Here is a 22,907-nt window from a genome sequence, read left to right on the forward strand (position 1 = left end):
GGCTTTCAAGAGTCTCGAATCCCAGAATTTGCCATCAACATCAGTTGAAGAAAGGATTTCTGATGAAAGCTTAAGTTTTAGAACCATTTAACACATTCCATTTTAAGTGTATTTCTAAAAAGTTAGAGATGTATATCTAAGAAACATGACTGTGCATGCTAAACACATTTTCAATCACATTAGTCATGGCATACTTTTCTAACCTGTATACACACAGAGGCAAAAGTGCTTGTAATATGCACGATGTAATGTGTGTATGAACCTGCTGTTACCTCATCAATTAAATCTTCCAGTCCTAGATATTGACCTTGTTCACACACAACCAAATGTTCCTGATAACCTTTTTTTTTTAAAAAAAATCAGGAATGAGTATGGTGACTGATCGCTCCCACTGCAACTGCAAGCAGCTAAACAACACACGGACTTTCCATCCATGGGAGCAACCAGTTAATAGCACCAGCACACTGCCTCATTCCCAATAATCCAGATTTTTTTTTAAAGGTTATTGTTGCATACAAACCAGCCCAATATAACTAATGGGAAATGAGTCTAACTGGCAGTCCTCAACGGACTACTAATTCTGGAGTCCTGCTGAAACAGAGCTTGTGAGGCTGGTTATCAGAAGCAACATTCATTTGATCCTTGTATGTGCAGTAGCAACAATCAGAAAAAGCATGTTGGGTGATGCAGTTGAAAAATAAATCAGAACAATCTCAATAGTTTTTCTTTCTTTTCTGTTTTTTTTTTTTTCTTGCTGTTCAAAACAAACATATTGAGTCATGAAACTTGCCATTTCTAGATGACAAGGATTTGAGTATTTAATTCCAGTTCCTCTGGGGAAATATGTCTGTTGATTCAACCAATCATCTTGAGTATTTGAATCTGACTTTTACATAAGTGGCTAAAACCAGAAGCTTTCGCCCTTCTGCCCCATGTAAGCTGCAATGAGCCTCTGTTCTTAGTGGAGCACTCCAGGTCCTCTTGTCAATTTGTGTAGACTACCACTGCATGGTTGTTGCTTTGATTCAGGCTATAATGAGAACCTAAAATGAGAACCAGATGTTTGACGGAATTTCCAGTTACCCTCAACTTCAACTTTATCTTTCCTTTTACAGTAAGCCAGTTTCCCAAGCAAGCCTAACTCTATTGCCTTCCCAAACATTTTTTTTCATTCTCACTGTTGAATGTCACTATTAGGAAACTGTTTTTAAAGCCACAGTTCCCTGTCTAGGCATCGTTTAAAAAAAGAAAAGAAACAGGATATGGAAAAGCAAGGATATGACCTGGTTCACAAATAACAACAATGCAGAGTATGGGTTGCTGTCTTACCTAGAGTTTACTCATGATTTGTCTGCCTGACGATCACATGAAGAGCAGTTTTTTTTTTCACTTCCTGGGTTGTCTGATTCCCTGCTCCTTCCCCTGCTCCTTCCCTGTATCCCAAATGCCTTTGTGATGCTGTAGCACTGGTATGTAGAGTGGTCAGGGGTGTGTGTGTTGTTTTTTGTTTACCATTCTTGCCCGCTGCCTCTGTAGCCTGGTGAAACAACTCATGAACAACTCATGGTTCTGGGTTTGCACATAATGACAACCCTTAGTTAAAAGAACCCAGAGTTCACAATCCAGCAACAATACACAGGTTCACTTCCTGTGCTGCTCATGATTAACAATCCATAGTTAACCCATAGTTCCAGGTTCACACGTAACAACAACCCAGGATTGAGCAACCCATACTCTGGGTTGTTGTTACATGTGAACCAAGTCTATAAGTGTAAGCACCATGACTGGTAGATACATAAAGGGAAAGGGGGATCATGTTTATATGAACATGGGAAAAAATGGTTGGCACAAAATAGTAAAATAATTAGCAGCAGTTTTGGCTAGTTACCATCATAATCAGCTATGCTTGATGGTATTTTAAAATTATTGTAAATAAAATGCTGCTTCAAGCCATTTTAATCTATTATGGAATGAGTTCTGCCCTCTTTGGTTGGGATAAAAATCATAATTACTGGAATGTATTTGGAAGAATTGGGATTTTCAAAATGTCACTTGGATTTTTCTGATAATAATAAATTAAGAAACTGTTTTAGAAAATTGAAATTTCTGGATAGAAAGCATTCTCTCTCTCTCTCCCCCCCCCCCCCAACTTCCCAAATAAGAAAAATTTCCTTCAAGACATACATGTTTCTGTTGTTTGTACTAACTGGAATTTCCACATAATTCTCATATGCGCTACATAGAACACATTACAGTAGACTCTAGCACCATATTGTCAAATCCCTCTCTTCCAGGAAGAGATTTAGTTGGCACATCAGAACTGCCAGAAGATGCTTCTGGCCACTGTCTCAACCAGAGGATCCAAGAAGGAGACCCAGATCCAGACCTACTCCCAAATTATGAACCTGTTTCTCCTACAAGAACACAAGCCCATCTAAAATCAGGACTTCCAACACACATCAGAATTGGCATTCCCCACCATGAGAAACTGTTTTGTCTGAATTGGGCTTTAATTTATCCATCCTAATCCTGTCCATTACTGAGCCCAGACAACTACTCAAGGATGAATACCTTCAGACACTGTTCAGATAGAAAGGAGAAATAGAGCTGTGTGTCATCAGCATACTGATGGCTAAAATTTCAGAAATTTCAGATAACCCCACCCAGCAGTTTCACATAGATGCTTAAAAGCACAAGGGACAGAATATATCTCTGTGGGATTTCACAGGAAGAATAGTTCCACAAGCACCATGTTCTGAAACCTCCCAGAGAGTGGAACTTGCATAAAAGAATGCCCCCAGCCATACAAGTTGGTCCAGAAGGATGCCATGGTTGATAGTGTGGGAAACCACTGAGACGTCCAGGAGAATCAAGATTATTATTTATATAATACCATAATGTGCATGATATTTTACACAGTAGATAGGTCCCTGCCCTGAAGAGATCACTCTCTCAAATTCGATAGAGGGGAGACAGAGAGACAGGAGCAATATAAAGGTGAGTGTAAAACAGGGGAAGAATATGTGTTCAATTCAATTACACATACTTAGACAAAGTTACACGTCGGATGCCAATGGCTTCATACAAAAGGTGAGTTTTGAGGAAATTGAAGGAAGAGAGGCATATTCATGCAGGTGTTCTGGAAGAAAGTTGCAGGCATAAGGGGCAGCAAGAGAAAGGGCAGAGTAATTTGAGGGAGGAAGAGACATTTAGATGGATGAGTATAGCAGAGCTGGAGGGGTGAGAGTTATGACCAAGAATATATTAGGACATGTGATCAGATAAATAAGAGGAGTGGGAAGCTATGGAGAACTTAGAATAAATAAATAAATAAATAAATAAACAAACAAACAAACAAACTTTGAAGGTAAGCACAAGGTTTGCACTGGATCCAGGAGTGGACATGAGACGAGTAGAGAGATTTAAGGAAGGACTTAAAATGACTGGAGGAATGAGAGAGGAGAATGATTCTGGCAGCAGAGTTATCAGTAGAGGCAAAGAAGGGGTCAAGATGTAATAATGGAAGACCAGAAAGGTGAAGGCTGAGTTTTTGCCCAGGGGGCCATATTATCAAATGTTGTAAGGGAAGATTTATATCCACCCTACTCATATTGCTCTAGAACTATTCTGGAACCCAAATCCACTGAGCAAAGAAACTAAGGGCGCAATTCTATGGCCACTAGTCAGCGGCTAGATGGCCATAGGATAGGTCGGTTCCCGGGAAACCTCAGAGCCTGCGCTCCAAGGTCAGTTACCTGAGAACGGACCTCAACCCTCCCGCGCTGCCTCATAGGCAGCTCGGAACAGCCCCATGCTCGGAAGAGGAGTGCAGAGTGGCAAAAACAGGGCATTCCCGGGGGTGTGCCAAGGTGGCGAAGTCGGAAATCCGGTAAGACACATCCTACATGTTGTCCGGCTACCGCTTCCCACACTCCGAGGTCCCACGACTAGACATCCAGGCAGGGGGAGCAAGGAGGAGATCCACTCCTCACCACTCCTCCCGCCCTGCACAGGCTCGGAGGCAACTGTTGATCAAAGTAGGATTGCTCCCTTAGATCAGTGTATCTGTAATCTAATTAATTTGGCACCAACCTTTTCAATACTGAAACTGGATGATTATTTATACAGTAACATAAAATTGGAAAAACTCCAGTTTTTAAATAATTTCATGGAAAACAGCAGATACATTCATTCGTTTTATTTCCACCCCCGTCTTGATACTTCCCACATTTTGTGCAACACAAGCGGAAGGCCCTACCGGAGCAGGCCACAGTATATACAGGTGCAGTCCAAATAAAGGGAAAAGGTCACTGGTGGTTAGTTATCTTTACTACCAAAAAAGTATTAGATTCATTGCTTCCGTAAGAATGTTCACTTCAAAGTTTCTATTAGGCTGGAGGAGGGCAATCTTAGTTCAGGGAAGCATTCACTGGCAGATGAACGGGTAAGACATATAATGTTTCTTTCTCTCTCTGAAGCAAAAGGGACCATTTTTCTAATGACAGCCAAGGTCATGAATGCTTTATTTTGAATTACATTGGCAATATTTTCTTCACAAATGCAACTTGTCTAGAAGAAAATGAAGATTATGGGGAGGAGTCTAATGTGTGTTTGAATGACCTCATTCAGACATCATTAGTAGGGTCAGGAAAAGCAAGGACTGTATCATGAGAAGGAGAAAGGGAAAACCTAAGGGATGGCTAATGTTCTCTACCCTACAGCAATCTATCTATCATGAGTTGTCAAAAAAAAGGGCTTGTTTCTGATTAAGGTCAACCTAATCTGAGTTACAGCTGCAGGACTGACCCCGGACAGCCACAATGGAGTTCTTTGCTTATCTTTGGGGTGGGGGTGAGGAGTCCAAAGGGGAAGCCTCATAGCATAGCTAATGGCTTGGAAGCTATGAAAAAGCTAAACTAAGCAAGGTATTGTCTCTGAAAAAAAGAAAAGGAATTATAACGTTCATATGTCATACTTTTTCTAAAGACTTGTGCCTGTCTAGCCAAACTGCTAACAGATCCTTGTCTACCTTCCTTAGACATATTCATGGCAGATAGGTTTTTCAACAGCTATTGGCCATGATAGCTAAGTAGAACCTTCATGTCCAGAAGTGGTATATCTCTGAATACCAGATTGTTCTGTTTTTCACATAGCACTAGGCACAAACAACAGGGAAGGGATTTGACCTGCTTCTGGGCTTCCTGGAGGCATCTGTCTGGCCACAGTGAGAAACAGGCTGCTGTTCAACAGCGACCTTTGCTCCAAACCAGCAAGATTCTTCTTGTGTGGGATTCCCAAGCCTGACTTAAGTGGTGAGTAAGGACAGAAGCTTTGTGGGTAAGTTCCCAGACTATCAACAATGGATGCTGTGCTGAAGACAGGGATTTCCCCTAAAATCAGGGTGAAATTTTTTTAAAAGCATATTCCAGACTTCCATCAGTTCATCTCCACAAAATGGTTGAATTTCTCCAGAGAAGACGCTGTAAAATTGGGGCAGAAAGTCTAAGGTTAGGAAAAGAATTTGGCCTCTGCCTAGGTCCCATCTGTTGGATTGCAACTCTTGACTTGGAAATAAATGTCCTGAACAATAGCAGTGCCAGCAACCCAATCTCATGGCTAATGAAAAATACTCTACTTTAAAAACTCCATAATCAGGGCCATTTATTATAACCCATACAAGGTCTTACATTCAAGTACAAAATATATACATTTCATGTTAGTTAAAAGTGTGCAAATGCATATAAATCACATTTTCCCCTTCCATGCATATTCAAGCAGGGCTTCGATATGTTCACAGTCATAACTCTCAAGTTTGACACACATGTGGCATGCCCCTTTTGTAAATGACACAAGGCATGACGTTCAATATGTTTTTAGGTGTTTAAATTATTTATTGTTTTATAATGTTTAAATTGATTTTATCTGTATGCTGCCCTGAGATCTTAATGATATAGGGCGGGATAGAAATGTTTTAAATGAATGAATTAATGAATGTGTATTTTGCATGAATATACAACTATTTTCTAAGAAGCAGCCATTAGAGGAGGGAAGGTGCTAGCTAGTTTTAAGCCAAGAACTATTCAATTTTCAGTGCATCATGCATACTTAAAAATATCCCCACCCCTATCAAATAAAACTCTGTAACTAAAAGCTCACTGCCAGGCAAGGAGGCTGTTGATGCGATGACTCCCACAGCACTCTCGCAGATAGAAATGAAACAGTGTTGGAGCGGAGTGAAATCCCCAGGGAAGCTAGGGGAATGGAGAGCCGATGGGGGCCGTCTAATCTAATAACAGATCACATCGCAGACACATGTATGAGCTTGACAGAAGCAAATGCAGCCACTTAACCTAGAGATGACAGCTGAAGCAGGCCAGTTTCACTGCTACCCAAAAGGAGAAGACTGGAAAAGAAGGAAAAGTAGCAAGGTCATTACTAAAGCACACAGTCAGGAGAGGGCCTGATTATACGGGATGGCTTCCCACACCCACAGCACAAGTGTCTGACAATAGAGACTGTTTTCTTTCTTAACCACACTTGACACTTTTGCTCCATAGTCAACCTGAGGAAAACACTATTAGAAAGTGATCACCTGAATGCCCTGCTGGAAATCTTGGATCAATCACCTACCTATTCTCTGTATTTCAACTGGGTTAAATATGTAAAAATAGCTTTGATAGATCACCATGAGAAAAAAGATATCTAGGACTCATTAAATAAACTCCACAGATCCACAAAGCAAACCACTATATATCATGCTAAACCCAAATATTGCAAGCAGAGCTACCTTATGGAGGTGGGAAACTTTTTTACCCCTGAGAGCTATATGTGGCAATGGGCAGTGGATCAGGAGCTACATACCAGTGATAGGCATGGACAAAGATGACAGAGGGCATGGCCATGGTTGTCATCCCTCTCTCCCCATTCTCTCTCACAACACACCCTTCTCCCTCACTCTCTTTCATTCACTCTCTCTCTCTCTCACACACACACTCACCCCACCCCAGCACATATACTGAGATCCCATTGTGCCTTCCCTTCTCCACTGCCCAGATTATGGGTGCTAGGTACAGCCTTTCCCCGGACCAATCAGCTGTTTGCTGGGCTGGACAGAGCATGAGTAGGATGAGGAAGAAGGTGCATGGTGATAATTCTCCATACATGCCTTCCTCCCCAGGTGCTTCCCTCAGCCTGTCAAAGAGCTGAGCAGCAGGTTTGTGGGGGGGGGGGTGTTCAGGGGAACTGGGCGCTGATAGCAGGCCGTAGGTCCAAACTCTGGGTTGTGTGTCTTCCAACAACCCAGAGTTCAGCGTTTGGACATCACAATAAACAACCCTGAGTTGTTTATCACAGCGGGAGCAGGCAGGCGGGAACCGGTATACATACTTGCTCCTGCTGCACTTTCAACAATCCATGGTTTGTTAACAACATGCGAACTGGGTCATTATGTATAATCAACTCAGCTAGATCCATATGCCTTTCAACTATCCCCTTTTGTTACACAAGGCCATAAATCTAAACTAGTATTGCTTCACCATGGGATGTCAATGCTGGAATTTAGCTATGAGTAAGTCATAAAGAGAAATGAGGATCACATACCATGATATTATATTTTTATGTAAAAATTCAGCTAGGGGAGTCAAGGAAAGCAAATTTCATGAGATGTCAAAACCTATTTACTGAATGCACATGGCAAAGATTTATCAGGGCATAAACACTGATATCAGTTGAGAACTATCTAGCTTTTCAGTTAATACTGGCATCCACTAAAGGGGAGGAAGATGTGAATCTCTTTACTCTCCTTCATCAACCTACATTTTTTCACAGCTTTGGTCAAACAGAAAAGCCAGTTAGTGCTCTCAGAGCTCTACTAGTAAGAGCTCTACTACTAGGCAACGGTAGCACCAGCAAGAGAAATCAGACATACTTGTTACTTTGAACTATCTCATCAGTTTCCTTTTAGCCTCCATCCCAAATATGAGTATGAAGCTTTTCTATTTTCATTCAATAAAAGAGAACAGAAGCCAAACAGGATCTATCTATTTGAGGACATATCTGAGGAGGGACAGGATAGGGTGCTGAAGTAGGTAATGTCTTATCACTACATACTAGACATTTACAGAACACACACAATAGTAACTCTACTGGGGGGGAAATATTTGAAATTTTAACATATAGTTGCTTTGCAAAATACCCATTAAAAAGCCATGTTTATTTCCATAACCATGTTCATTTTCCCCCCAACAAACACTAACAAAAACCGGGCAAAATTTTAAGCCAAAAACTAAAGGCCGGGTGGGTATGGTCTTGACACATGTTTTCACTCCAAGACAAATAGGCAAATTAACCCAAAGTACATTTAAATTGTGCACCAGAATGGTTCTCAGCTAGGCTTCCATTTCCAAAATTACTTTAGAGTACATTATAATTAGCAGGAGTACTTTAATCATGCTGCACACAGAAAACAATAGCCAGGCAGTTCTAGCCCAGTCAACAATTTTTACATGCTGTGCAAGAAAATAAATAAATAATGAGGCACATGTTATAGATGTAAATCACTATATAAAAATTAAACCATCCTCAGGTGGGCAGGCAGTATTTATGGAAGAGAAAGCAGATACAGTTAAGTATCTTCCAGACATTGCCATGTTGATGAGAGCTCATGCATCCTTGGCTTAAAGTCTAAGGTGCAATCTTCTTGATTGAGCTCCTTTTATACTCCCCATTTCTGCCAGAAATTGCCATTCAAACTGGAATGTGTCTGGTCTCATACATATGAGAATTACTAGCAAATCCTTGAGTGGAAATTGCAGAGAGAAGTCAAAAGCTCAGATACTCTAAAGTAATAGGCTGTTCTTTCATTTTCTAAGCCCCGTGACTAGGTAGAATGTCCATCATCAGTTTCCACTAATTCCATTTTGTGTGCAAATTCTAGACTATGTTGCATACCCCTAACATCAAATGACACATACTGCCCTCTACCAGAAGCAGGTAGATTATCAGTAAATGCATTTATGGCCCCATGCAATTAAATTATTCAGGTGCCATCCACAAGAAGTGTTTGCTCAGCTTACCTCTGTATATATTAGAATATTCCATCTAACATTATAGAATACTAGCAAGTGTTTTAAAGTTTTTCCCTTTTAACATCATGTACATGGATGGTTTCTGCATAAATGATAAAGAATTCTAATTGTAAGTATTGTATTATAGAATACTTTATGCAGAAACCATCGTAAATGATATTAAAAGGGAAAAATCTTAAAATTTAGGTGAACGTAAGGGTGAAATGTTATTTTACTTTACTCATTTAATACACTTCTATCCCACTTCCTCTACAAGGAGACTAACAAGGGAAGTGAAGGAAAGAAACAAATCAGGACACGTGATGGCTGAGTGTATGTAGTTTCAGATTACATGAATTACCAAAGTTGCACAATTTCTATTTGTTTCCATGGGACTTGCATAGGGCTCCTATGTCATTCTCATGCAGAACTTTGTGCAGGGTCAGATGGGGGGTGGGGGGCATATTTAGCCAACCAGAGCCTTACACTGACTACATTCAAATATTCCAGGCATGAATTATGAATCATAATAATACAACAGATGGAATGAGTAAAATAATAATCCTACAGGCACTCTAGATCAGAAAGCTATCTATTACAATTACACTTATTTAGCACTTAGTTCTGACATCTTCATTTTCAGTAGTCCATCAAGTTGTGGAACACCTCTTGATGGTGTTAATTCTCTTTATTCCTAAAAATATGTAAACTATGGAATTAGACTACTCACGTAATGTCGCTGCGCTGGTAACAACCTTGAAGAAGACAGGCAATTAGATCACTGATGAACTCTACATCTTCACTGTAAAGAGCTGCTTCAAGTTCCTAATGAGAGAAAGAATGATTAAATAAATTTATCCAAAATTCCTTCCTGACTGGGGGGCAGTGGGGGGAGGAGGCTTCAACAACAATGAGCTCTAGCAGAATATAGTTTGCATTGTCATTATCATTTCTATAACATTTTCAGCATGCTGTTTGCTTTACAAATGCTACACGATTTGCATTTCTCACACAAATGGTGTGAAGTTATTATTCTTGACTTAAAGATAGTAACTGATACTATGCTTTGCCCAAAGCCACCCAGGAAGAGGATGGTTGAGCAAGGATTCAAATATGCCTTCCAACCCAAGTCCAATATAACATGCACACATTTCAGTTTGGATCGATGCTTTCTTTCCACAACTATAACTGGAAAAAAAGATAATATTTGTATTATTCTCTGGCTATGCTTTCTCTCTCCTGGTCTTCTGCTGTTTTAATTCACTACAACAAATTGTAAACAAAGGCCTTATAATCATGGATGTGGGTATGCTGGGGTCCATGGAAACAGAGAAAACCTGAAGAATGTGGTTTTAGGCAGACTATACAGTTTTCTGAGAATGTAATTTTTTAAAAGCGCAAGTTTCTAGTTCTTACGACTGTAAAGATATGCTTGAAAATGTGTGGGCAATGCTTGCTGAAATCTTAGCAGCCAAAGGGTCAAGATTCTACAGGTCAGAAGCTGGTGTACTTTGTATAGCTCCAAAACCTTCTCAGAATTAGCAAAATCAGAATGAATTATGCAAACTAGTAAAAAAAAAAGGGGGGGGGAGGCTAAGCTACACAATATGATAATTAATGCAAATTTGCATAATTGATATAGGCTACTTTGTTGGTGCAGGCATGGGATTACCTTGTCACTTTTCTTTTTGTGTCAAATATATAGAACGTGCTTATAGTTGCTTCTTTAACAGTTTAGTATGTGTGTAGTTTATATGCTTATTATATACGTTCATCTAAAGAGACATGTGTGTACCTCAATTTTTCTGAAAGTTGCCATCTCAAAAGAAAAATTGCTCATTAAATGCCAACATTTTGAAGTGGTTTATAGGCTGAGAACAAGAGCAACTGCTTTTGGAGAGTGTGCTCTTTCCCTCTAGGTTTATTTTTAAATTGCTCTTACAACAAATCTCCCCAATGCATTTTAAACTCAGAGTGCCAGTTCAGACATCACACCAAACCATGGTTTATCATGACAGGAGTTAACTGAAGTGAGACCTGGGCTCGTGCCCTGTCCTTCTCCTCTGGTGTAGCTGTGGAGAGATTGGAAATGTTCACTTCTGTTTCTGATTAACCAAACCCTAAACTGTGGTTAGGGGCTGCGGTGGCTTAGTGGTTAAGACACTGAACTGCAGACCGGAAGGTCGGCAGGACAGCAGTTCGAGACCCGAGTGCAGCATGACGGAGTGAGCTCCCGTCTTCAATCCCAGCTCCTGCCAACCTAGCAGTTCGAAAGCAAGAAATTGCAAGTAGATAAATAGGTACCGCCTCGGCAGGAAAGGTAACAGCGTTCCGTGCACCTCGGTGTTCAGTCATGTCGGCCACATGACCACGGAAGCGTCTTCGGACAGTGCTGGCTCTTCGGCTTAGAAATGGGGATGAGCACCGCACCCTAGAGTCGGACACGACTGGTTGGGGACACCTTTACCTTTTTAAACTGTGGTTAATCTTAATTATAGTTTGTTGAAATATACCAGCTTCATAACCCAAGGTTTGAATTTGGCTTGTTTCAAACAAACCATCATTAAGGTTAACCACAGTTTGTCAAGTTCAGAGAAAACAACAAACTGTGATTAATCAAAAATGGAAGTGAAAGCTTCTAATCACCTCCTCATGACTATGCCATTAAAGAGAGGGGGCAGTGGGATTGTACAAGCCTGAGGCTCGCTAAGGCTCATTCCCATCACAATAAACAGTGGTTTACTGTGACATCCAAATCAGCTCAGGGTCTTTTATACAACAGTTTGGAGGCTCCAAGGAGCACAGCTTCTGAGAGGAAGATTCTCAGAAAAACTCAGATGCACACGTAGAACATGCACACCTGTCAGGATCTCTGGCAATATTAGTATGTCGTCTTTAACTAACAGTGTCCAGAAAAAGAGGAGGCCTCAGCAAAACCAAGTCATGTCAGAGACACAACTCTTCTACCCATGTCTTATTAGAGGGATATGTAATATGCACCTAACTGCTGAACAAATTCCTCTGGTGAAGAACAGTGAAATATATTGGGAATTCTTAAGTAACTACTGGAATTTATTGGCGTTGCCTGCTGCATTCTTTTAAACTAAAAGCACACACACACAGGGCCGGTTCGTGCGATACGGATGGCTCATTGAGGTGACCGGGGTTGTGTTGTGTGAACCTTACCATTGTAGGTTATTCGAGGGTTAAAAAACCCTCACATAACCCTTCTACTAGTTTTATGATATTTACAGTTCTCACACAGAGAATTAATATTAATGATAGACTACTTAAAACACAGAAGGAATTTCCCGTCTTCTCTATTCAGCAGCCCTAGGTGTTATTTGGGGCCAAAGTCACCTCAAAATTACTAATCTACCTCTGCTTGCACAAAAGGTAAAGTAACACATGTCAGAGAGTTCCTAACATTCACTATGTGATCTTAAGCATGCACATTAAAAATGGCACAGGGTTCAGTCTGGGCCATTTTGTTATCCTCCAGTTTCCTAGTGAGTGTTGGGGAGCCAGGATATATTGTGATGTGCTCATATAAGTACTGATAATTATGGGTCTGTGGGGCTATTGGTAGATCTTTCCATATTCAGTTCAAAAGTTAGGGCACACAATACACAAATAACAAAAACCTATGTATCAGTTTCATTAATATTCTTAATATTTCCTTTTATTTATTGTTTACACTTATATTCTGCTTTCCCTCCAAGGAGCACAGGACAGTGTACTATTGTTTAATAAATGGGTTTTTGTTATTTGGATATTGTGCACCCCAACTCTTCAAACAAGGTGCTGAATTTTTGTTCTTATGTAGGATATCATTACAAACCTAAGCACAGAGTGCACAAGCCACTGCCTCCTCCACATTAGTGTATCACAGTATCTGCAAAAACAGTACAACTGCGCAAACGACAATGTCATTTTTCCTTTTAAACATCATTTCTACCAAATCATTAAGTAGATTTTGAGCTTGGGAGACAGATGTGTGTGTTAAAGAGCAGTTTGGGGAAGTCTGAATAGGTGTGAACACTTTTCCATTACATAGCCAAAGACCCAAACCTACAGTTTCTACTGTACATAACTTCCACCTATGAAGATGGGGAATGTGAGAATACCATTGTTACATTAATTTCTGTTGATAAAAGTATATGTGGGAGGAACATATTTTAGGGAAATAAAGGTACCATTTAAAAATTTCAGTCCTAATGATGAAGACTAATCTGGTACAGTAGTTAACACGACTGTTTAAGCAGATGATGAAAACACAAACAGCAACTGTTACTTTTAAGAGACTTGCTGGCAAAGAAAGGAGGAAAAAGCAGGATTCTCACTAGCTCAACTGCACAGTGCTCAGTCTTGAGATAAACTGCATCCCCTAAATCCTTTGTTGTTCCCTTTTCTCCTTGAGCATTGAGCTGTAAGCATAGAAATCTAAACCTTGCCAAAATGCTTTGGGGACAGAACAGAAAGGAAACAAGAGGAGGCAGCAAATCAGCACAGTATGTGTACTGGACTGGCGGGAGGAGGTACAAAATGGAGACACGCAGTTCCTTTTCCACCCCTCTATACGTTCACAGAGCACTGGACAGGAGAGAAAAGCCATATTCTCCCCCTCTCCAGCTGGCGTCACAGCTCATTAGGGAAAAGCCTGTTTAACATCTCTCCCTTCACCCCCCATGACTAAATCCCTTGGAGTCTTGCAATGGCTGTTGGGAAAACACACACAGCATACAGCAAGGGTTTCCACCTCACCAAGGACAAGCAATGGCTAGCAGCAGGGCTAGGACAGATACAGCAAGGAAATACAGATCCCTAGACACTAGGCTGGGAAAGAATGTACAATTCTGCTGTAGAAAACCCGTATTTGTCTATCAGGCCAAGTATTTCCCTTGTTTATAGTGTTCACATTGATTCGCTAACTTTAGCCCAGGAAAAACCCTGCCTGATATATTAAACCATTCGACATTTGCTGCAAACAAGTTCATCTACCAAGTGATCAAGAAAACCTAAAAGGAAATCAAATTAGACTGACTATGCATGTTGAATTTAGAAAAAAGATTAAAGAGAATTATTACTGATAGCTTTCAAATACTTAAGGATGTCAGAAGAAAGAGGAGGAACAGTTGTCCACACCTTAATTCAATGAGTGTAGGACAGTGGTAAAAATTATTTTAATGACAGGAGTTGTTTCCCCCCCCCTCTCTCACACACACACACACACACACACACTATATAGAAGATAAAAATACTACAAAACAAAATTACAATTCAAATCAAATGTAAATATTACAATACTCTTAGAATTTAAATACTTATTGAAGAAATGAAAATTATTATTTAAAGAGGATATAACAAGTCATTCCATACACAAACACACACACCTTAGCTTTACTTGAATCAAAATATTATGAAGTCTTAAATCTAATTTAAATCTAACTTTAAAAAAAATCTGCTCAATCTTCAGCATCAGAACTCAACATTTTCAAATTTCATATTGAAAAAACAAATTTTTAAAATTATTGGCTTGCCTAAATTACATTTGATATCTCTCTCTTGACATTTTCTTAATTAATTCTCCTATTCCGGTACTGTAAAAATTATGCAAATATTCCAAAGAATCCTTTTTTTGTTCTGTATCCTTTTTGTTGTGTATCTTAAAAACTTATCTCACATATATTACAGTCCTTTGCCATATAGCCCTTTTCCACTCCTCCATTGTTAGTCACTGCATTTTCTTCCAATATTGGGTCACTAACAAATGGGCTGCAATCAAGATATTTTCCTCTTTCTTATACTAACAGAGCAATCCTGTACACCGATTACACTGGGGGGGGGGGGGTGAGATACACCACTATGCCAGTAGAACGGCCTCCATACATCCCATATACGTTTAGCCCAGGAGGTGAGGGGGAAAGCACACAAGCAGAAAATACAAAAAAACAACACAAAAAGAAGTGTTCCCTGTGACCCTGGAAACATTGCCAAAGCCAACCAGAGACTGTGCAGGCAATGCTGCCCCCACAAGTGGCCACACATGGAGGGAAGCAATTAACTCATGACAGAAACGTGCCCCCAGCACACACCCCTGCATCACCTCATTGAGCTAAGGACCATAGCTCAGTGATAGAGTACATGCTTTGTGTGCAGAAGGTCCCAGGTTCAATCCCCAAAATCTCCTGCCTGAAACCCTAGAGAGTTGCTGCCAGTCAGTGTCGACAGTACTGGGCTAGATGGACTAAGGGTCTGATTCAGTATAAGGGAGTTTCTATATTCCTACCACATACACAACATGCAAAATGACGCCAGAATGTCCCCACTCCGTTAGACACAGTGGCCTGGTTTGCACGATCATGGCCAGGGAAATAAACCATTGTGGCTTATTTACCCTCCCCCCCGCCATGTGTGCCACAACCACAGTTTTGGAGCACAACACACAAAGGTAAGGAACGCCCACACAACAACAGCACCAACATAACTCATTGGGCAAGATGCCTGAAAACAGGAGACACGGCCCTCCTGGGGCAAGTGTTCAAGATCCACCAAGGGAGGAAGATTCTTTTGACAATCAGCCAAAGGAACGGGCCAGGACACACACTGACAGCAACAGCCTGCAGTGCTTCATTCCACAGGGCAAGCGGTTGAGAAGCAAGAGATGAAAGTTTGAGCCCCACCAAGGGGGAAGGGGAAATGTCCCAATTTATCTTTTACATGACTGGCAAAACACAGTTCTGTTGGCAGCAAATTGAGGGAGTTCCCAGGGCTTGAAGCCACACTGCAAGCTCCACAGAGCACCTCCAGAACTACTTAGCCACAGCAGCAGACATGAAACAGGCACATCATGGGGAACATTATTCCCCCAGCCCCAGGACTGTGTCACAGATTCCAAGAGCTAGCAGAGGAGCCCTAGCCATGTGGAACAACTCATGTTTTACATGGGGGACATTCCAGGTGCAAATCCAGGGTAAACCCCATACTAGGAAAGGTGGGGAAGGGATTCCACACCAGGCACAGCTGAGCCAATTGGGAGGTGTACTGCATGGACCAACAGCTTGACCCAAACCAGTCCTTTCGGCTCACACCCTCCTTTGGGCAAGCAAACCATGTGACTAATCTCGACACTCTGTGTTGCCTTATAGGCCAGCCCTGCCAGATAACATCTCAGAAGGACTTATTGCCTCCCCTGTAATCTCTCCCCCATCTCCTTGCCCAACTTACTGTCTCATACACCCCAGCAGCAGCACCCATCCCACTTGTGTCTCTGCCCCCTCGCAGTCCAGAGAACCCAAGTAAGCAGAGGAGAGGTCATTGGCTCCAAGCTGCTCAAGCTCCCCGTTTGCCCCACTCTGAGGTCAGCTGAACCCAGATCATACTAGGCTGGGACAAAGGGATCCCTGTCTACCGCTCTCTAGCAACAAAGGCACAAAACATGTGGAAAAGTCAAAGTCTTTATTCAACAGCATCTGGGATGTAGTGGATCCTAAAAGGGAAAGATACAAGTGTGGAGTTACCAACCAGTCACACAAGAAGGGCTCCCATGCCTCAGACCATAATTTCACAGACAGCAAGAGAGCAGGTGCAATGTTCCTCATGGCACAAGCTCCATGGCAGGAACACCCTCACCTCTTATATAACCGTCTGTCACCAAGTGGAAGGTTAGAGGAGCCTGCCTTGAGCCAGTAGGTTGTCAATCCTATAGATAAACAGCCAGGTGCATCCCAGTCACCATGGGCATCATTATTTACAGGCCTACCTGGGCATGGGCCCCATATCTTCTGAGCTGTGCCCCAGATCTTTTGAGCTGTCCTAACTACTATTTTTTTTTTTTAGTTTTTATGATAAATATATGCAATTTGGAGACCTGGCAGCCTCTATGGAGCTGACTGAACCTGCCAAAGTTCAGACAGTTAGATCTAGTGGCTTTTGTGCTAGCCACAGGTAAAAATTTGTTTTTTTCAAGAAAATCTGCCAAAACAAAGAGCTATAATTTTTTTGTGCTTCCACATATGTGCATGGAATTTGGGGATCTGGCAGCCCCTATGGAGCTGACTGAACCTACCAAATATCAGACAGTTAGGTCCAGTGGCTTTTGTGCTAGCAACACATAAAGTTTCCTTTTCTCACAGACTAAAACAAAAGGTAAAAACTGTCAAGCCCACAAGGGATTACAGATCCTAATCAGAGATGTTTAAGGTGACCATTAGGGGGTCACTATCCCTAATCTCTAGTGTAGGGTTTTTTTTAAACTGCAAATAGTACTTTCCTTTTGTCTGACCTGAATCTGCCACTATTCAGCTTCACTGGATGATGTGAGGCTCCTCACTAAGGGAAGAATAAAGTTAAACATCTCTTTCGCTGCAATACACATTACCTGGGAAAAAGTCACACTGAACTCAGCTTATTTACTGCACTGCTCCACTTTCACTACGCCACATAATTTTAAAAACCTCCCCCCTTATTTGCCTTTCTTCTAAATTAAACAGCCCAAACATTGAAGCCTTTCCTTATAGAGGAGTGATTGTACTCCACTCTCAATCACCCCACTGTGACTGGAGACTGCTGGGTTAAAAGTTCAGCCCCACTGGCAGCTAGATGTCACTTGCAAAAACTCAGTTCCCCCCTCCCAACTCCTCCTCTCCCCCTCCCTAATCTTAAAGGAAATTGTTACATTTCCCAAACAAGCTGTCTAGCCTTCAGAATCGTCTGAAACAACCTGAAACGATTGAAACCAATCCAGACCCACTTTGGATCTGTACCAATTTGGTCCGAATCACCCTGCTTTGGTTCAGAATTTGGACCCAGATCTGAAACAGCGCACAGCCCTACCTAATACAAGTCTGCTTCTTCCCTGTGAGCTCAGTAGCCTTGCTGTTACTAGAAGGGCTTAGGACTCACTCCCTTGACAGACCAATAGGGACTCTAGTGTGAATGCACCAACCTTTTAAACTAGAGGGGAGACTGCCATCTTTCCTTCCACAGTCTGCTCATTGTTTTTTCTCTCTCCCCCTACTTTTCTGCTCTTACATACCCACTGTTGGGAGCTTGCTTGCAATGAAATTTGGAAGATGGAGAAGGAAGGGAAGAGCTCCAAGTGAAATACTGGTATTTCACACAGCATCTGATTTTATTGCCCCAAACTGGAACTTTTGCGTTCTACAGAAGTTTAGTAGCTTCAGTACAGCAAAGGATCCAATTAGCCTCCACAAACTTCTTTCTCTCCCTCCACTTTAATTTATCCTTAATAGCTGTAGGACTCAAATTATTCCAAAAGGAGGGTTAGGACTACGCGGCGTCATGGTCAAGAAACTGCTGTTTTTAAAAAGCTAGAAAAAGCCTTCAGCCACCTCACCTCATAAAGTTAATTCAAGTACGTGCAATCCTTACAAACCCTCCGCAGCCTCCTAAATTCCTCTCATGTACTACCTCTCTGAAAGGAGCCACTTGGCTTAGGGAATTCTCTCTACCAGCCCCCATCTGTCAGGGTGGACACTGAGCCCATAGAACCTCAGAGCAGTTCTGATTCTGAGGAGGAACAGCCATTCGTGGGAGAGGAGTGCGCTCATCCCTCCCAGGCCCTGCAGCTGGCAGAGATTCCTCCTGCTGGCATTCCAGACATAGATAGTGGTCCTGGGAGTGAAAGAGCGCGGGAGGAGGGCTGGCTGGATGCTCGACGCAGACGCAAAGAGCGACAAGCTATGGAGGGCGCGGAAAGGAGGCGTAGCGCCCGTTTGGTGTGCAAGCAACGGTCGCGTCCAGAGGACCCAAGGGAAAAGGGGAGGGACTCTCCCTAGCCCATAAGTTCAGGGTCTGCAAGTGATTCTCGTTCAAACGGGGACCAACTGTTTCCAACCCGGGGCATACCTTACTCTGCTGTTAATAGCTTAGTCGCAGGTGATAGTTATTAAGTTGTAAAAGGAATAAAGCCTTGAAAAAGATACTTTGTCTGTGTCTGGAGTTGGCTACTGTAGTAGAATGAAAGAGGCCGGCTAGGGCTCCCTGACAGCTTGGTCCCCGTTCCTCTTTTTTTCTCTCTCTCTCTCTTGCTCTCCTCCCACTGCCAAATGGAGGGTGCCGGATACCCGACCGTGCAGGCTCTGGTGCAAGAGAACCAGATTCTCCGTGATCAAATGGTTCAACTGACAGCTGCCGTGCAGAATGTACAGGCTGCGGTTCAACCTCCGCCACCTCCGATTCCCCCTCGCCGCAAGTGCCCAGTGGCCTTGCCAGAGACGTTTTCTGGGGAGAAGGGATTTTTTCAGATTTTCAGGGCCCAATCGGAGCTGTACATGCGCCTTCGACCTGAGGATTTCCTGACAGAACAGGTTGGTGTGGGCTTCATCATGTACATGCGCCTCCTCCCATATGTGCCTGCCCGGACCTTAAGATCATCATCAGCGGCCCTTCTCCGTGAGCCCCTGCCAAAGGAAGTGAGGCGGGTGGCTACTAGGAGGAGGGCTTTTTCTGCTGTGGCACCCCGGCTCTGGAATGAGCTCCCTAGTGAGGTTCACCTGGTGCCTACATTGTATTCCTTTCGGTGCCAGGTGAAGACCTTTTTATTTTCCCAGGCATTTTAGCATTTTAGCTTTCTAAATTTTTATCTTTGCTGTTTTAAATCTGTATTTTAAACTCCTGCACTGCTGCTAGGTTTTATTGTGGTTGTATTGTTATATTGTGGTTTTAATGTTCTATATATTTTAAATTGTTTCATTGTGTGTTGTTTGATTTTAATTTTTGTGAACCGTCCAGAGACCTTCGGCTATTGGGCGGTATAGAAATGAAATGAAATAAATAAATAAAATAAATAAATTAACCTACTTTCCGGCATGGCCGCTAAATGGGCTTTGGGACTCCTTCTCGCTAATGACCCCCTGCTTGGGGACTATCAAGGTTTCATGACAGCGATGGCCTGTTTTTTTGGTGACCCCCTGCATACGCAGATGGCTTCTCAGGAGATTCGCCACCTCAGGCAGGGCAAGGACTCAGTTTCCAGCTAAGCAACAACTTTTTGCTTGCCGATGCAGGATTTACAGTGGAATGATGCCGCACTGGTGGCTCTGTTTCTGGACAGTTTGAACGACGAGATCTTGAACGAGTTGGCATGCATGCCCAGCCCGCCGACTTTGGAGGACCTCATCCAGACCTGCCTCCAGATAGATAGTGGGCTGGAGGGGTGCCGGCAGACCCGGCGGGGTGCCAGGGGCCGATATTTCCCTCCTCCCATTCCCCGTTTCCTGCCCCCTCCCCCACCCCCTGCCCCTGCGGTGGGGGCGGAGGAGACCCCGATGCAGCTGGGAGCTACCCGAGCCCCGCTGCCACCAGAGGAGCTTGGGCATCGGCGAGCTGACCGCCGCTGCTTTAGGTGTGGAAAACCGGGCCATTTCGCCAAGACCTGCTGCGTTAGATCCGCAGCTCCTCTGCCTCCCCCACTCCTCCTCCTCATCCCCAGGCCTGACTAGACTGCCCCCCAAGCCTGTTGGGGGCCTCCAGTTAGAGGGTCGGTTCCCCACTGGGTGGGTGCCTTCCGCAACCCCCCCACCCTCCCATCTGCTATTGCCAGTTCACCTACGCTCCTCCCAGTGGGGTGGGGTGGAAGCCCTGGCATTAGCGGACTCTGGAGCTACGACCAGTTTCATGGATGAAACATTCGCTCTCTTCCACAAGATTCCTACCCTGCCCCCTTGGCAGTGGAGACCATCGACGGGCGTCCTCTCTCTTCGGGTGCGGTGACCCGTATTACAATTCCACTTACTCTGCACGCCCAGTCCCACGTTGAGTAGATTCATTTTCACTTGGCCAAAGTTCCCCTATACCCAATCGTACTGGGTGTTTCCTGGCTCTCTAAGCATAAACCTCAGATTCCTTGGGGGTTTCAGCAGGTGGAGTTTGTGTCTCCCTACTGCTGGGAGCATTGCCTCCCCGAGGAGGCGCCTGTCCCAGTCCAGGCCTTAACCCTTTCCTCTCCCTCCTCGTCTGTTTCTGGCAGTTCTTCAGCTACCGTCATCCTCCCAGAGAAGTATGTGGCTTCTCGGGATGTTTTTGACAAGAAGGAGGCTGACCAGCTCCCCCCGCACCGCCGTTTTGACTGTGCCATTAACCTCATTCCAGGGGCGACCATCCCCGCTGGCCAGCTGTATTCCATGTCGGAGCTGGAACTTTGAGCTCTGCACAAGTTTTTGGACACAAATCTCAAATGTGGCTTCATTCGCCCTTCCTCCTCCCCCGCCTGTGCCCCTACCTTTTTTGTTGCCAAACAATCTGGAGAACTCCACCCGGTGCACGACTATAGAGCCCTCAATTCGGTCTCCATCCCTGACAAGTACCCCCTCCCCCTGTTCCCTGAGATGCTGGAGTGCCTGGGGTGAGCCAAGATTTTCACAAAGTTGGACCTGCATGGCGCCTACAATCTCATTCACATCCGGGAGGGGGATGAGTGGAAGACCTCTTTTGGAACCCAGTACGGAGTGTATGAATACCTAGTGATGCCGTTTGGGCTCGCCTGCGCCCCCTCCCCACATTTTCGCATTTTATGAATGCCATCTTCTGGGACTATTTGGACACTTTCCTCATTGTATATCTCGATGATTTACTTATATTTTCTGAGGACCCCCACACCCATCAGCATCATGTCTTTGCCGTCCTCTAGCGGTTCCGCAAGAACCATCTTTATGCCAAGCTGGAGAAATGTGTGTTTGACCTAACCTCTTTGGACTATCTTGGCTACATTATCTCAGCTGACGGAATCAGGATGGATACTGCAAAGGTCCAGGCTGTCCTCTCCTGGCAGGCTCCATCCACCAAGAAGGACTTGCAACGTTTTCTGGGGTTTGCAAATTTTTACAGAAAGTTCCTGCCCTGCTTTGCTCGGCTGACATCTCCTCTCACAGACCTCCTTAAGGGCAGGAAATCTCCTTTTCATTGGACAGCATCTGCCCAACAGGCTTTCGAGGAACTTAAGAGGCTTTTCAGTTCTGAGCCGATCCTGTTACATCCCGACCCGAGGAGACCTTTTGTAGTGCAAACTGATGCCTCTGACTTTGCGGTGGGGGCGGTGCATTTTCAACCAGATCGGGTGGGCGGCGGGTTGCAACCCTGCGCCTACCACTCCAGGAAGCTGAACATGTCTGAGAGGAATTATACCATCTGGGAGAAGGAACTGTTGGCCATCAAGTCTGCTTTGGAGACCTGGCGCCATCTTCTAGAGGGGGCGCAGCACCCAGTCGAAGTTAGAACTGACCATCGCAACCTCGAACGTCTTCAGACAGCCCGTGCCTTAACCAGAGGCAGATTAGGTGGTTGTTTTTTCCCAGTTCCACCTTAAGATTTGCCATGTGAAGGCCTCCAACAACCTACAAGCAGATGCTCTTTCTCATAAGCCTGACCTCCAGCCAGGGGGTGAGGGAAATCCCCCCCCTCTCTGATTCTTCCCCCCCAAGGCCTGGCTGCAGCTGCGGTGCCTCACTCTTGGGAGGAGCTCCTTCACTCTTCACAGGCTCAGGATGCTTTTGTTCGCAGAAAAGTGGAGGAATTGGGGCTAGCCTCTGCCCCCCCACACCCTACCCCCTTCTCTTTGTGAGGTCGCCTGCTTTACCATTCTGGCTTGGTCTATGTGCCTTCTAGACCCCTCCACAAGAAGGTCCTCCATCAGTGTCACGACTCCCCCACAGCTGGGCATTTTGGTGTCGCCAAGACCCTGCACGGAGTGACGTGGGACTTTTGGTGGCCTCGTGTGTGTTGGGACGTCAAGACCTATGTCACCTCCTGCCCAACCTGCCAGCGGGCGAAAGCCCCCTCAGGCAAGCCCACAGGCTTGCTTCACCCCCTGCCTACCCCCTC

General features: G+C 43.8%; 1 protein-coding gene across 1 annotated transcript in view; it reads right to left on the reverse strand.

The window, feature by feature from the left end:
- The window catches only part of CECR2 (CECR2 histone acetyl-lysine reader), a 111,399-nt gene that overhangs the window by 58,127 nt on the left and 30,365 nt on the right, over positions 1 to 22,907 (reverse strand). Inside the window, exon 2 of the mRNA XM_084811875.1 lies at positions 9,796 to 9,890. Within this exon, the coding sequence (XP_084668001.1) occupies positions 9,796 to 9,890 (95 nt within the window). The remainder of the gene's footprint in view (positions 1 to 9,795; positions 9,891 to 22,907) is intronic.

This window comes from Heloderma suspectum, chromosome 7, assembly GCF_057233095.1.
Source record: "Heloderma suspectum isolate Gila_16-S chromosome 7, 16-S_ref, whole genome shotgun sequence".
Lineage (NCBI taxonomy): Eukaryota > Metazoa > Chordata > Lepidosauria > Squamata > Helodermatidae > Heloderma > Heloderma suspectum.